The sequence below is a fragment of the Leptodactylus fuscus genome, chromosome 1 (assembly GCF_031893055.1).
Source record: "Leptodactylus fuscus isolate aLepFus1 chromosome 1, aLepFus1.hap2, whole genome shotgun sequence".
Lineage (NCBI taxonomy): Eukaryota > Metazoa > Chordata > Amphibia > Anura > Leptodactylidae > Leptodactylus > Leptodactylus fuscus.
Window position 1 is genome coordinate 23,674,193 of NC_134265.1, and position 14,162 is coordinate 23,688,354.

The 14,162-nt window shown below is 43.4% G+C and overlaps 1 protein-coding gene across 3 annotated transcripts in view; it reads right to left on the reverse strand.

Moving 5' to 3' along the window:
- Positions 1–900: 900 nt before the first annotated feature.
- RAB27B (RAB27B, member RAS oncogene family) overlaps positions 901–14,162 on the reverse strand; it is a 159,418-nt gene continuing 146,156 nt past the window's right edge. For all 3 annotated transcript variants that reach the window (XM_075268784.1, XM_075268766.1, XM_075268775.1), the window contains 5 exons: positions 7,864–8,035; positions 5,858–5,943; positions 3,943–4,046; positions 3,489–3,612; positions 901–1,095 (listed from right to left, as the gene is read on the reverse strand). In XM_075268784.1, the coding sequence (XP_075124885.1) occupies positions 906–1,095; positions 3,489–3,612; positions 3,943–4,046; positions 5,858–5,943; positions 7,864–8,016 (657 nt within the window). In that variant the 5' untranslated portion in view covers positions 8,017–8,035 and the 3' untranslated portion in view covers positions 901–905. The remainder of the gene's footprint in view (positions 1,096–3,488; positions 3,613–3,942; positions 4,047–5,857; positions 5,944–7,863; positions 8,036–14,162) is intronic.

Genomic DNA, 14,162 nt, shown 5'->3' on the forward strand with positions numbered 1-14,162 from the left:
CAGTATAAGTAGAGGATGAGAACCGGAATGGCGGCCATTTTGAAAAATAAAAAGGACAACTTTTTGTCTTAAATTAAGAAGCTAAAACCAGTATATATTATTAGGCACCTCTGATATGACCATATATGATATCAAAGCCCCGCCCACACTCAGATAAGCACCACCCCTTTAAGGAGCTAGTTCGTTCCACGGCTGAGACTACCAGGAGGTCTGACTTACGAGAACCAAGGACTATTATATAGAGTAACCAAATATACATGAAATCTTGTAGCACATCTATGCCGGCCATTCCCCACATTGACAAACAGGCCCAAAGTGGTCCCTGGTCGGGACACACGATTTGATTTATCGATAGCGACACATACACACCAAGCAAGAACATGAGACGAGAAGATACGTCGGAATCATTCACAAAGGTTTGGTAGACAGCTAGAACCTCTTGTCGTCCGGAGATAAACAACAGGGGGAGAATTCCTGAAGTGGGAGGAGCACAAGGAGGACAGCCCACGTTGCGTAATAGATTGCCGTGCTTGCTTGCTTGCATACCCAATCCAACTGAAAAATCTACACCAAAGTAAAATACCCCAGTTTTACCACAGTCACCATTTTTTTTTTCCCGTAAGAAACATATTTTTTTGTATCTTTTAGAATGCATATAAATATATAAGATTAACACTTTCTTCACAAGAGATTATGGCGAATACCGCAACAATGAAAGGTAGGGGTGAGGGGGGGGGTCGACGGTGAGGGGGGGGTGGGGTTCATTTTTTCTTTGAAGATTGTGTTAATGGCATGGAGCTACGAATGGCTGTAGAGTGGATGCTGACCACTAGGGGGCGTTGTGGTGGTTCGTCAGCCATTTCACGTTAGCCATAGAGGTTTCTCACAGTCCAGATATGGTTTTCTTAACAGGCACACTTCCTTCCTCCTGCTTTTGCTTCATCTAGTTTTCCAGAGTTTCCGCCATTAACCGCTTCTGGTACTTGGGTCTTGTCCACACATTGTTCCATGCGTTTCATTATCAAGTCCAGAAGAATGTCTACTGATTTTTCCACGTTCTGTCCGTTTGCTGCGCTTGTTTCAAAGTATGGGATACTGGGAGGAGAGAAAGAATATAGGTTGTGTTTATTAAGGTAATGTGTACTAAATAAATTAATAAGCTGCACTACCAGACACCACCATGAACATGAGCGGCGCTGTTTGCTATAAAAAAAAAAAAAAAATCACCCCAAATAATCTCATAAATGCCCTTCACAACATCCGCTGTACATAGCCGCCAAGTCACTACTGTTTTACAGACAACTCCAATCTCCAACCATTACCCCCTCATTACCCCGACCATGGCATCTGAGTGGTTACTTCTCTTTCTAGAAAACGTCACTCCTGTAGCAAGATTTCGAGGGATGTTCAGCTGCCATGTCCTCGCAGACCTGCCACTGATATATTATGATTGAGCCCTGCCTTTGACAGGGCTCAATAGTAACAGAGATTTTCCCATAGATTGTTATACTGTACTTTTGCAGTCTATGGTAAAATCAATTTAGTTATTTGTTGACGCCCCCTATGGAGTAAGGGTTTAAAAAAAAAAAAAATTTTAATTATTTCAACATGGAACAAAGACATAAATATAAAAATTCACATCACCTAGTTTAAATATAAAAATGAACAAAGATAAACATATTAGGTATCGTTGCATCCCAAAACGCCCAGGGAAAAAAAAAAAAAATCAGACAGCCCAAGTCCCTGTTTTGTTTTTTTTTTTTTTTTTTTTTTTTTATTTCTTCACCTTCAAATTTTTTTTATAAAAAGCGATTAAAATATAAAATTTCCAAAAATGTCATCAATAAAAACTACAGCTTGTCCTGCAAAAAATGAGCCCTTATAAAGCTACATACATGGATATTAAAAAAAAAGTCAAAACATGGCGACACAGAAAATTTTTTGGAACATAACAAAGGCTATCTAGATTTGGCAATGTTATGACCGTACTGACCCATATGACAAAGTTAACATGTCATTACTATAGCACAGTGAATGCCATAAAAACAAAATCGTAAGAAAATCCTGCTTTTTTTCTAATTCCACCCCATTCTAAAAAAAAAATTCGAACAGAATATTAACCACTTCAGTACCGGGCCAATTTGTGCTCCAGGACCAGACACATTTTAGGTTTATTATGTATGTGCGGTTTGAGGTCTGTAAAATTTTTCTCGTATGTCTTAGTCAAATAATTTATGCGTCTTTTTTCGAGGACACATAGGGCTTTATTTTTATGTTGTTATTTTTATTTTCAAATGTGTTTTAATTTTTTTTATATCCAGGAAAATATAAACAAAATAGGAGGGAAATTGTGTCTGGTTTTCAATTTATAATTTTTTTTTATTTAATAACACAAAGTGTCACTGAAAAACTTTATAATATAGTTTTTCCTCTCCATTATGGTAATTTTTATTTTGTATGGTGTCGTCGGGGGTGGGGCTATAACCTTTAATAACAGCGTTTTATTAGCGTATTATTTATTTATTATTTATTATTATTTTATTTACATTTTTTTTTAAACTTTTTTATTATATTTTTATTTTATTTTTTTCCCAGATTGTGTCCCCATAAGGTGATAAGAGACCTTTGGGGACATCTGATCACTTTTTTTTTTTGTACTTGAGGCTGATTTCTCCTATAACTGAGGCTGGTACATTTAACCTCAGTTACAGGAGAAATACAGACTCCTGCACACTGTATACACAGTATACAGAGCTGATCTGGGGTCCTGTAGGACCCAGCAGCTCTGGCAGGACACTGCTCCCGGCAGATCACGTGTCTGCCGGGTCAGAGGGCAGCTGATTTATGGCAGCGTCCATAGCCGTGTATACAGCGCTCATTGAGCGTTGTATACACAGCGATTGAGATAGCAGAGGAGGTAATAAACCTTCCCTGCCATCTCTCTGGGAGCTCCGGCTGAAGTTACAGCCGGCTCCTAGTGAAAGCAGCTACACGATCTCCGTGCAGCTGCTGTGTTCTGACTTGGACGTACAGGTACGTCCTGTCAGAACTAGGCAACCACTTCCCGGACGTATATAGTCTATGGGCGGTCCGGAAGCGGTTAAATGATGCCATTAAGAAATACAATTTGTCCGGCAAAAATCAAGCCCCAATACAGCTATGATGGTGTTGAAAAAAAAAACTACTTTTCTTGGAAGAGGATTAAAAAAAATTTAAATGCAAAAATGGAAAATTGCAATTTCTTCAAGGGGGCCCTGGAGGTTGAGAAGAACCCACGAGCGCTGTGGGCCTTTGGTTGTGGTCAGCTCTGCAGCCAGCACCAGAGGCAGCTCAGGAGCTTACAGCATACTGTTTATACAGTGAACTCAATGGTTACACTGTATACGGTATGCTTCTAAGCTCCCCCTACTGGTGGCTGTGGATACCCAGAATTTAAAAATGATTCAGCTTATTACTGCCTACCAAGGATACAATGGCAGATTACTCACCCATACTTATCGGCAAGTTCCTTTGCTTGCCTCTCGTTGACCTCTCTCTGATCGGACAGGTCGGCTTTGTTACCAATTAATACAATATCTGGGTTCTCACAGTAAGCGTTTGCTTGTAGCTGACCTGAAATGGAAAAAGAAAAAAAATTATTGTTAAAAATTTAGCCAAACCCTCACCATTACAGAAAATGGGAAAATCATGGACTGGTCACTGTCTCCAGGTTCTGGCCTTCATTTCCAATGTATCAGTGCAGGTACAAAGAATCAACTTGGAGTACACACTATGTATCTCACAGTCCAGACTGGATGCAATTGTAGCAAACCTACAGCTGTGATATGTTTGAGATCAGTACTGGTGTATCAAAATGTTCATGGACATGATGATCTGGATGAAGGACAATTCAGGCCATGAGCAGGTAGGTCCTCATGGCGGATGTGAATATTTTACACTTACTCATCCAATTCCGGACGTTCAGGAAACTCTGTTGACTGGTGAGATCAAACATTAAGAGGAAACCCATGGCATCTCTGAAGAAGGCTGTGGTGAGGCTCCGAAACCTGGTAAGATCAAATAGCGCATGTTACAGAAATACTGCCCACCAGGACAGACACAATAAGCTCACATTTCCTGATTTGTGTAGCTCAACTGTTAGCTTTGCTGTATAAACTTGGACAGAATAAGCAGAGTCATGTCATCATTAGAATGTGACCATTTTGGTATCTCTATTGTTTGTTTCACATTGGACACTAGAGGAGACAATAAGCTGATGTTTCTTTCTTTCTGCTTTCTGTAGTTCTCCTGTCAGCTTTGTTGTATAGACTGGGACAGAAAAAATAAACTTATTATCATTGGAATGTGGGTGAGTTAAAGGGATTCTTTCAGGTTAAAGATGTTTATGACCTATCCTTAGGACAAGTCATCAATATCAGATCAGTGGGGGTCTGACATATGGCACCCTCACCAATTGGCCATAAGTAACACTGTCAAAAGCAGAGTGAGGTAGTGAAGAATAATAACTAGAGATGAGCGAACAGTGAAATATTCGAGATTCGATATTCGTTGCGAGCAGAGCCTCAATATTCCACTACTCGATCAAATATTGAATCCTATTATAGTCTATGGGAAAAAATGCTCGTTTCAGGGGAAACCACTATTCCACTAAAGGAAAGTCACCAAGTCCACGAGGAGCAGGAGGAGAGTGTTTAGGAGGAGCACTGTGCAGTTAAAGCGCACGGACCCCATTATGATCTATGGGGTCTGTGCGCTTTAACAGCACAGCGCTTGCAGTTGCGCTGACAAAAAGTAAGCTCCCTCGTAACTGCAAGCTGCCAGCTCACCTGACTAGCAAGGACGAGCCTGCGGCAAATCAACGCTGGTTCTGCAGCAGGCTCGTCCTTGCTAGTCGGGAGAGCTGGAAGCTTGCTGTTACGAGCGAGCTTACTGTTTCTCATAGACCAGCGTTGATTGGCCAGTGTACAGCATTCGGCCAATCAACACTGGTTCTGCCGGAGGCTCGTCTGTGAGGAGGCGGAGTCTAAGGTCGGATCACAGCAGTCTCCATTGTGGTCAAAACTTAGACTCCGCCGTCTCACAGACGAACCTCTGGTAGAACCAGTGTTGATTTGCCGCAGGCTCATCTTTGCTAGTCGGGAGAGCTGGCAGCTTGCTGTTACAAGGCAGCTGACTGCTCCTAGCAAGGACGATCCTGCTGCAGAACCAGCGTTGATTTGCCGAATGCTATACACTGTATAGCATTCGGCCAATCAACGCTGGTTCTGAATCGAATATTTACTGCGAACAGCTAGTAGTATTCGATCAAGTATGAATATTTCGAATACCGTAGTATTTGATCGAATACTACTCGCTCATCTCTAATAATAATCAGTTATACTCATTGTCCCGCACCTCTCCTAGGTTTTTGGACTTGTTTACAGGAGTCCAGTCTTTATCACTGGGCTCATGCTCCCATGGGACCAGTGATGTCTTCCCGGAGGACAGAAGACTACCATGATGGAACGCTGGGTGTCCCGAGGTTGTCCAGGGGGTTTGAGGAGGGAGGAGTATCTGTGTTTATTTTGTATGCACCTTCCCTGGGCTCCTACTCATTATACGCTGGCTTCTGCAGAGTTCCCAGAGTACAATAACAATTTGTGGGTGATCAACTTCAAAAATGTTGTGTTCAGCCGAACTCAAAATTTTTGGAAAAATCGAAAGAAACCCAGATTATTACGAACTGGCTCATACAGCTCTGCTAGTTACAACAAATCATCACGTATGACATCATCACCTACTATGGAGTGTATCAGGAGATATAACAGGTCACCAGCAAAGGTGGTGTTATGGAGTGTATGTGTGCAAGATATCTTACCTCTCCTGTCCGGCTGTGTCCCACAGCTGTAAATGCACCTTGAAGGACTTGCCCTGTGTGCCGCCTGGGCCCACATTGTTGTAAATCTGCAGATCACACAAATACAAAAAAAAACTAACATTACAAGTCTGACCTATACAAACATGTCAAAGTAAAATGAAAGTCTTGTTCACACAGATATGAAATGTGTGTTGCGGAAATTAAGAATTGGCGTGTTCTTGAGATGGTCTCCAAAAGACTTTGTCCTACTGAATGGGGTTATTCAGTGTACGGACAGAGGGAGCGCTGTCCTCGACTCTCACAGAAGTGAATAAAGCAGTGGCCACAATTACACACTGAAGCTTCTATCACAAGAGAACTCAGGAACTCCCAATCACAATGACTGGTGGGGGTCCCAAAGGTCAGATCCCTGGCGACATAGATGTAGTGGATAGATCATATATACTGTATATTGTGGATAGGTGATATGGGTTGCTTATAAACAAAAAACACTTTAAAGCATATAAGAGTGGCCAAGACCACCAGGGATTCTATTTCACCAGCCTAGACCATCAGCAGTGTTATTAATAACCCCTATACTACCCTAGACCAGCATTGATTTACCAATAACCCTTTTAGCACCCTATATGTTAGGGACATCCTCTTCTCCACTCCAAACTTCTTCCCAATAACCTTTTTACCACCATAGATAACCAAGGATGTTATGGTCCTGAACACCTTCTTCACCACTCCAGGCTTCTTGACAATAATCCCTTTACAACCCTAGATCACCAGGGATGCTATGGATAATTTCTTCACCACTCCAGACATCTTGTCAACAAACTCCTTAGCACCCTAGATCAGCAGGAATGTTATAGATAACCTCATCACTGCTCCAGAGCCACACCACTCCTGCCAATAACCTCCTTACCACCCTAGATCAGCAGGAATGTTATAGATCGCCTGATCACTGCTCCAGAGCCACACCACTCCTGCCAATAACCGCTTTACCACCCTAGTTCACCAGGGATGTTAGTGACCTCTTCACCACTCCAGATGTCTTCCCAATAATCCCTTTACCATCCTCCATCACCAGGAATGGTATGGATACCCTCACCTCTCTAGACGTCTTGGCAACATCCACTTTATAACCCTAGATTACCAAGGATATTACTAATACCCTCTTCTTCCCTCCAGACTTCTCTCAAATAACCCATTTAATACAATAGATCACCAGGAATATTAGGAATAATTTGTTCACCACTACAAACCTCTTTCCAATAACACATTTACTACCCTAGATGGCCAAGGATGTTATGGATAACCTCTTCACTATCCACTTCTTACTAATATCCCCGTTATCACCCTAAATCTCTAGTGATGTAAAGGATAACCTCTCCATCACTCCAGACTTCTTGCCAATAACCCCTTTACCTCCCAAGACCACCAGGAATGTCATCAATAACCCCATTACCACTCTAGACCACCAGGAATGTCATCAATAACCCCATTACCACTCTAGACCACCAGGAATGTCATCAATAACCCCATTACCACTCTAGACCACCAGGAATGTCATCAATAACCCCATTACCACTCTAGACCACCAGGAATGTCATCAATAACCCCATTACTACTCTAGACCACCAGGGATACTACAAGTAGCCATTTTAAACCAGGAGACCACCAGATATGTAAGGAAGTAACCCCTTAAATACTCTAGATCAACACCAAGGATAAAATGTCTTAACCCATTAATTACCCTCAGTCAGAAAGAGTAATACATATTAAGCCGGTCCCCCCCCCCATCCGAGAAATATTCAGCATCAATGCCTAAGCCACCTCAGATCACCAGGGACATTCAATAAGAGTAACTTTGAACAGTACGGGGGATATCCAAACATCTACTTGGGTCAGAAATATAATGGGTGGTCTTGGATGGAAGAGTCTGGAAGACTCTTTCTTAATCCCACACTAGATACAGCGCATGTACGTGTTCATGGGGAAGTCACGACGTAGTCACTTACCACTCTCTTTTCCCGAAAGTCTATTCCAACTGTGGTGATAAATTTGGGGTTGAACTTGTTGTCTGTATATCTATATAGGAACGTGGTCTTCCCAACACCGGAATCTCCAAGAGCCAGGAGCTTAATCAGATAATCGTAGTCACCATCCGTCATAGTGTACACTGTGGTGAACCTAAAACAAAGGAGAAAGAGACATCAACCACCAAAAATGACCACCAAAAATTTCTAATGGTTATTGGATTTTCAGAAATGGCAACCACTAATGGTGTCATTACAACGTCCATAAAAGTTGCTGATGAAAGTAGTTTACCCTAGACCCTGAATATAATCCGTATTGTTTATTGCTTACCCCTTATTGATCAACTTACGGTACCTACCCGGTGTCTACGAGGCCTAAAAGTAATTTCCAACTGGAATGGAAGGACGCTCTTTGAGATTAGAAAGACATGGACGTCCATTGTTTTCAGCGAAAACTCTCATGTTATGCATTAAAAATGGAGCCTAGTTTAGAAAACTCCCTGGGAGAATTTGAGTTAAAGGGGTTGTACAGGATTAAAGGGGGAAAAAAAACAGGGACCACCAATGTGTGACCTCAGTGGTTGAGGTTAAGGAAGTGTTGATGTATGTGGGTGACATCAAGGGTCCCTCAGTGACTGCTGAGGCGAGTCTTTTGCATGGGTTCCCCCAAGTTTGCCCTAAATCCAATCCCATAATTCACCTCTCCTTTCAGGATCTCTAGGCCAGAGTGGAGACCAGTTACAAGAGTGGAGGACCCATCCTGTCCAGCATTACACCGAAAATCCAGACAAGGTGTAATTCTTCATTTGTCCTGCTGGAGTGCTGTAGGGAAACTAATCACTTACTACCAAGTTTATCTTCAAATTACAGCTGATCCCTGGAGATCCCAGTAGGACGACTCTTTGATCTTTCTTAGTTCAGGGAACCCTTCTTCCAAGTGGCAATACACAAGTCTAAAGCGGAGAACCCTTTAAGGGAAATGCATTTTAATAGGGGAAGGTGATATATGGTTTTCTTAATATGAGTTGATATCTGCAGAGCGCTGAGGATGATTTATACTCTCAGGTTTTGCAGACTTTTTTTTTTTCCCCCTTTCGTGTTGATTTCTGCAGGAATGGGACGCGTCAGCTCCGCAGAACAGCTGCAGGACAAGGACGAGGTATATTGATGACTCACTCTATTCAGGTCTATCGCGCTCGCTCCGTAGACAGCTCCATCCTCATTACAAGAGGATTCTATAAATCTCCACAGAGGCAGGGCGCACTTACTTATGACAGCCGGCTGTCACACCATGCCTCTCACATGCCTGTAAACAACCAGACCGGCAATTAATATTTATACTAATTACCTACTGGCATAGACAGGAAATAGAGGCGATCCATCACAAGACGATCCTTTACCCATGGGGCATGTTATCAATCCTACTGATCCCCCCTCCGGAACTTACAACTACGAGAGAGTTACAAATTATAACCACCGACTACCTGGAAGACCTGTCTGACAACCAAAAGGGTCACCATTATCGCCTCCATAGGGTTGTCAGGGTGCAAAGTAAGAAAATGACAAATTACTAGGTAGGATTTGATAGTCAAGGGGTAGGAAAGTTGGGTGACACCCAAATACTGGCAGCCACCTTCTTAATAAATGATATTACCAGGTCGGTAAATTGATAGAAATGGATGATGTTGTCATAGGGGAGAGTGTCTGACAACTGGGTTACGACATATAAAGCGGCTGCCACATGCAATACAAAAATGGCTGCACACGGAATAACTGTGTAGGATATGATGCACCAAATCTGCCATAGGGGAAGCACGATCACCCCACACTATGCGGCACTGTTATTTGGACATGGTTTGGTACGACTTTTTGTGCAACCAAGAAACAGTTGAACCCTATATGATAATATTATATGGGCACTACCATTTGGAGATACTATTTGCTGGCGCTGTATGGTAGTAGTATGTGAGTATTATTAATTGGACACTTTTTGATGGTACTATGTGAGTATTATTATTTGGGTACTGTTTGGTAGTGCTATGTGATTATTTGACATTGTTTGGTAGTACTATGTGTATTATTAATTAGGCACTGTTTGGTAGTACTATGCAAGTATTATTATTTGGGCACTGTTTGGTATTAGTATGTGAATATTATTAATTGTACACTGGTAGTAGTATGTGAGAATTATTAAGAATTATTAATCGGACACTGTTTTGTAGTAGTATGTGAGTATTATTAATGGGACACTGTTTGGTAGTACTATGTATTATTAATTGGACACTGGTAGTAGTATGTGAGTATTATTAATTGGGCACTGTTTGGTAGTATGCATTATTAATGGGACACTGTTTGGTAGTACTATGTATTATTAATTGGGCACTGTTTGGTAGTACTATGTGAGTATTATTAATTGGACACTGGTAGTACTATGCAAGTATTATTAAGTGGGCACTGCTTGGTAGTAGTATGTGATTATTATTAATTGGGTACTGTTTGTTAGTACTATGAGAGTATTATTACTTGGGCACTGTTTGGTAGTACTATGCGAGTATTATTAATTGGATAGCAGGTTTTGCATTATGAGGCACAATTTGGTATTACCACACTAGTGATTTGACATTTCTTGGTGCTTTTATTTAGGCCTATATTGCACTATTATATGGACCTATGATTTGGACATTGTTTCCCACTTTTTGTTACTATTCTTTGCACAGTGTTTGGTACCACTGGTAATAGTGGTGAACACTATTACTACACATTAGTGGGTTAAGGGGATATCGTCACTCCTTAGGGAGAGACCACCATATAGGTGTGTGGAGTCTTATTAAGCCATTTTGCGCTCCACTGTGCAAGGGAACATGGGAAGAATATGCAAATCTGTCTTCCATGATGTAATTAGGAAGACAGTGCCTCAGTCATGCAGTCCAATAGAGGGCGTTGAATGACGATATGCAAATCTGTCTTCCATGATGTAATTAGGAAGACAGTGCCTCAGTCACGCAGCCCAATAGAGGGCGCTCCCTTTAACATCATGCCCGACCTTCCCAGAGGCCTTTGCTGCAATGCAATGATGTGGGATTTTACCAAGTACAGTCTCTCAGCCGAGGACAGCTGTTTCGATCTGATTGGATCTCTTCAGCACGGCGCAGAGAAGACTAACGTGGCAGAGGTGAGAGGCTTCTAAATGGTGGTCTCTCCCTAAGGAGTGACGATATCCCCTTAACCCTGTCTAGGGATTCCCCCTATGAACATAACCATATAAATTTGTAATATAAATAATTAACCCCTTCCCACTGTAGGCATTTTTTGACTTCCAAAACCCATAACTTTTGAAATTTTCCATTCACAGAGCCCTATGAGGGCTTAATGTTTGCGGAACACGTGATACTTTATAATGGTACCGTTTAATATTCCATACGATGTACTGGGAGGACGGGAAAAGGGAATTCAGAATGGGGAGGAACTAGAGAAAAACAGCATTTGCAGCGTAATGCATTCCAAAATATCAGCATTTGTATTGCAGGCTGCATAGAGCAACCACTCAGTGGCCCTGAATTTCGTTCCGAGAGCCAGCGATCCACAACAAAATTTGGAACAAATCTGGCTTATTGCTATCTGGTTCGCTCATCTCTCTATCACACCATTTCTATAGGTGACCAGGCAAGTTCCTGCTGTTTGAGCATCGGAATAGAGATGAGCGAACACTAAAATGTTCGAGGTTCGAAATTCGATTCGAACAGCCGCTCAATGTTCGTGTGTTCGAACGGGTTTCGAACCCCATTATAGTCTATGGGGAACAGATACTCGTTAAGGGGGAAACCCAAATCCGTGTCTGGAGGGTCACCAAGTCCACTATGACACCCCAGGAAATGATGCCAACACCTCTGGAATGACACTGGGACAGCAGGGGAAGCATGTCTGGGGGCATCTAACACACCAAAGACCCTCTATTACCCCAACATCACAGCCTAACAACTAAACACTTTACACACTCAATACCACCTCTCTGACAGTAGGAAAACACCTTGAAACATGTGTATTTGGCACTTGCAGTGAGGAGAGCTTGTCACCAGCAGTGAATTTGGCCCTTGTAGTAAGTTGAGGTTGGCACCAACATTTGTTTTGAAAATCAGGGTGGATTGAGCCTCTAACCAGCAGAGTTTGGGCAAATTCATGGTGGAGGGAGCCTCTAAAAACCCCAGTTTGGACCAATTCATGGTGGAGGGAGACTCTAAAAACCCCAGTTTGGACCAATTCATGGTGGAGGGAGACTCTAAAAACCCCAGTTTGGACCAATTCATGGTGGAGGGAGCCTCTAAAAACCCCAGTTTGGACCAATTCATGGTGGAGGGAGCCTCTAACCAGCCCAGTTTGGACCAATTAATGGTGGAGGGAGCCTCTAAACAGCCAAGTTTTGGGAAATTCATGGTGGAGGGAGCCTCTAACCAGCCCAGTTTGGACCAATTCATGGTGGAGGGAGCCTCTAAACAGCCCAGTTTGGGCAAATTCATGGTGGAGGGAGCCTCTAACCAGCCCAGTTTGGACCAATTAATGGTGGAGGGAGCCTCTAAACAGCCCAGTTTGGACCAATTAATGGTGGAGGGAGCCTCTAACCAGCCCAGTTTGGACCAATTAATGGTGGAGGGAGCCTCTAACCAGCCCAGTTTGGACCAATTAATGGTGGAGGGAGCCTCTAACCAGCCCAGTTTGGACCAATTAATGGTGGAGGGAGCCTCTAAACAGCCAAGTTTTGGGAAATTCATGGTGGAGGGAGCCTCTAACCAGCCCAGTTTGGACCAATTCATGGTGGAGGGAGCCTCTAAACAGCCCAGTTTGGGCAAATTCATGGTGGAGGGAGCCTCTAAAAAACCCAGTTTGGACCAATTCATGGTGGAGGGAGCCTCTAATTAGCCCAGTTTGGACCAATTAATTGTGGAGGGAGCCTCTAACCAGCCCAGTTTGGACCAATTAATGGTGGAGGGAGCCTCTAACCACCCCAGTTTGGGCAAATTCATGGTGGAGGGAGCCTCTAACCAGCCCAGTTTGGACCAATTAATGGTGGAGGGAGCCTCTAAACAGCCAAGTTTTGGGAAATTCATGGTGGAGGGAGCCTCTAACCAGCCCAGTTTGGGCAAATTCATGGTGGAGGGAGCCTCTAACCAGCCCAGTTTGGACCAATTAATGGTGGAGGGAGCCTCTAACCAGCCCAGTTTGGACCAATTAATGGTGGAGGGAGCCTCTAAACAGCCAAGTTTTGGGAAATTCATGGTGGAGGGAGCCTCTAACCAGCCCAGTTTGGACCAATTCATGGTGGAGGGAGCCTCTAAACAGCCCAGTTTGGGCAAATTCATGGTGGAGGGAGCCTCTAAAAAACCCAGTTTGGACCAATTCATGGTGGAGGGAGCCTCTAATTAGCCCAGTTTGGACCAATTAATTGTGGAGGGAGCCTCTAACCAGCCCAGTTTGGACCAATTAATGGTGGAGGGAGCCTCTAACCACCCCAGTTTGGACCAATTCATGGTGGAGGGAGCCTCTAACCAGCCCAGTTTGGACCAATTAATGGTGGAGGGAGCCTCTAAACAGCCAAGTTTTGGGAAATTCATGGTGGAGGGAGCCTCTAACCAGCCCAGTTTGGACCAATTCATGGTGGAGGGAGCCTCTAAACAGCCCAGTTTGGGCAAATTCATGGTGGAGGGAGCCTCTAACCAGCCCAGTTTGGACCAATTAATGGTGGAGGGAGCCTCTAAACAGCCAAGTTTTGGGAAATTCATGGTGGAGGGAGCCTCTAACCAGCCCAGTTTGGACCAATTCATGGTGGAGGGAGCCTCTAAACAGCCAAGTTTTGGGAAATTCATGGTGGAGGGAGCCTCTAAAAAACCCAGTTTGGACCAATTCATGGTGGAGGGAGCCTCTAATTAGCCCAGTTTGGACCAATTAATTGTGGAGGGAGCCTCTAACCAGCCCAGTTTGGACCAATTAATGGTGGAGGGAGCCTCTAACCACCCCAGTTTGGGCAAATTCATGGTGGAGGGAGCCTCTAACCAGCCCAGTTTGGACCAATTAATGGTGGAGGGAGCCTCTAAACAGCCAAGTTTTGGGAAATTCATGGTGGAGGGAGCCTCTAACCAGCCCAGTTTGGACCAATTCATGGTGGAGGGAGCCTCTAAACAGCCCAGTTTGGGCAAATTCATGGTGGAGGGAGCCTCTAAACAGCCCAGTTTGGGCAAATTCATGGTGGAGGGAGCCTCTAACCAGCCCAGTTTGGACCAATTAATGGT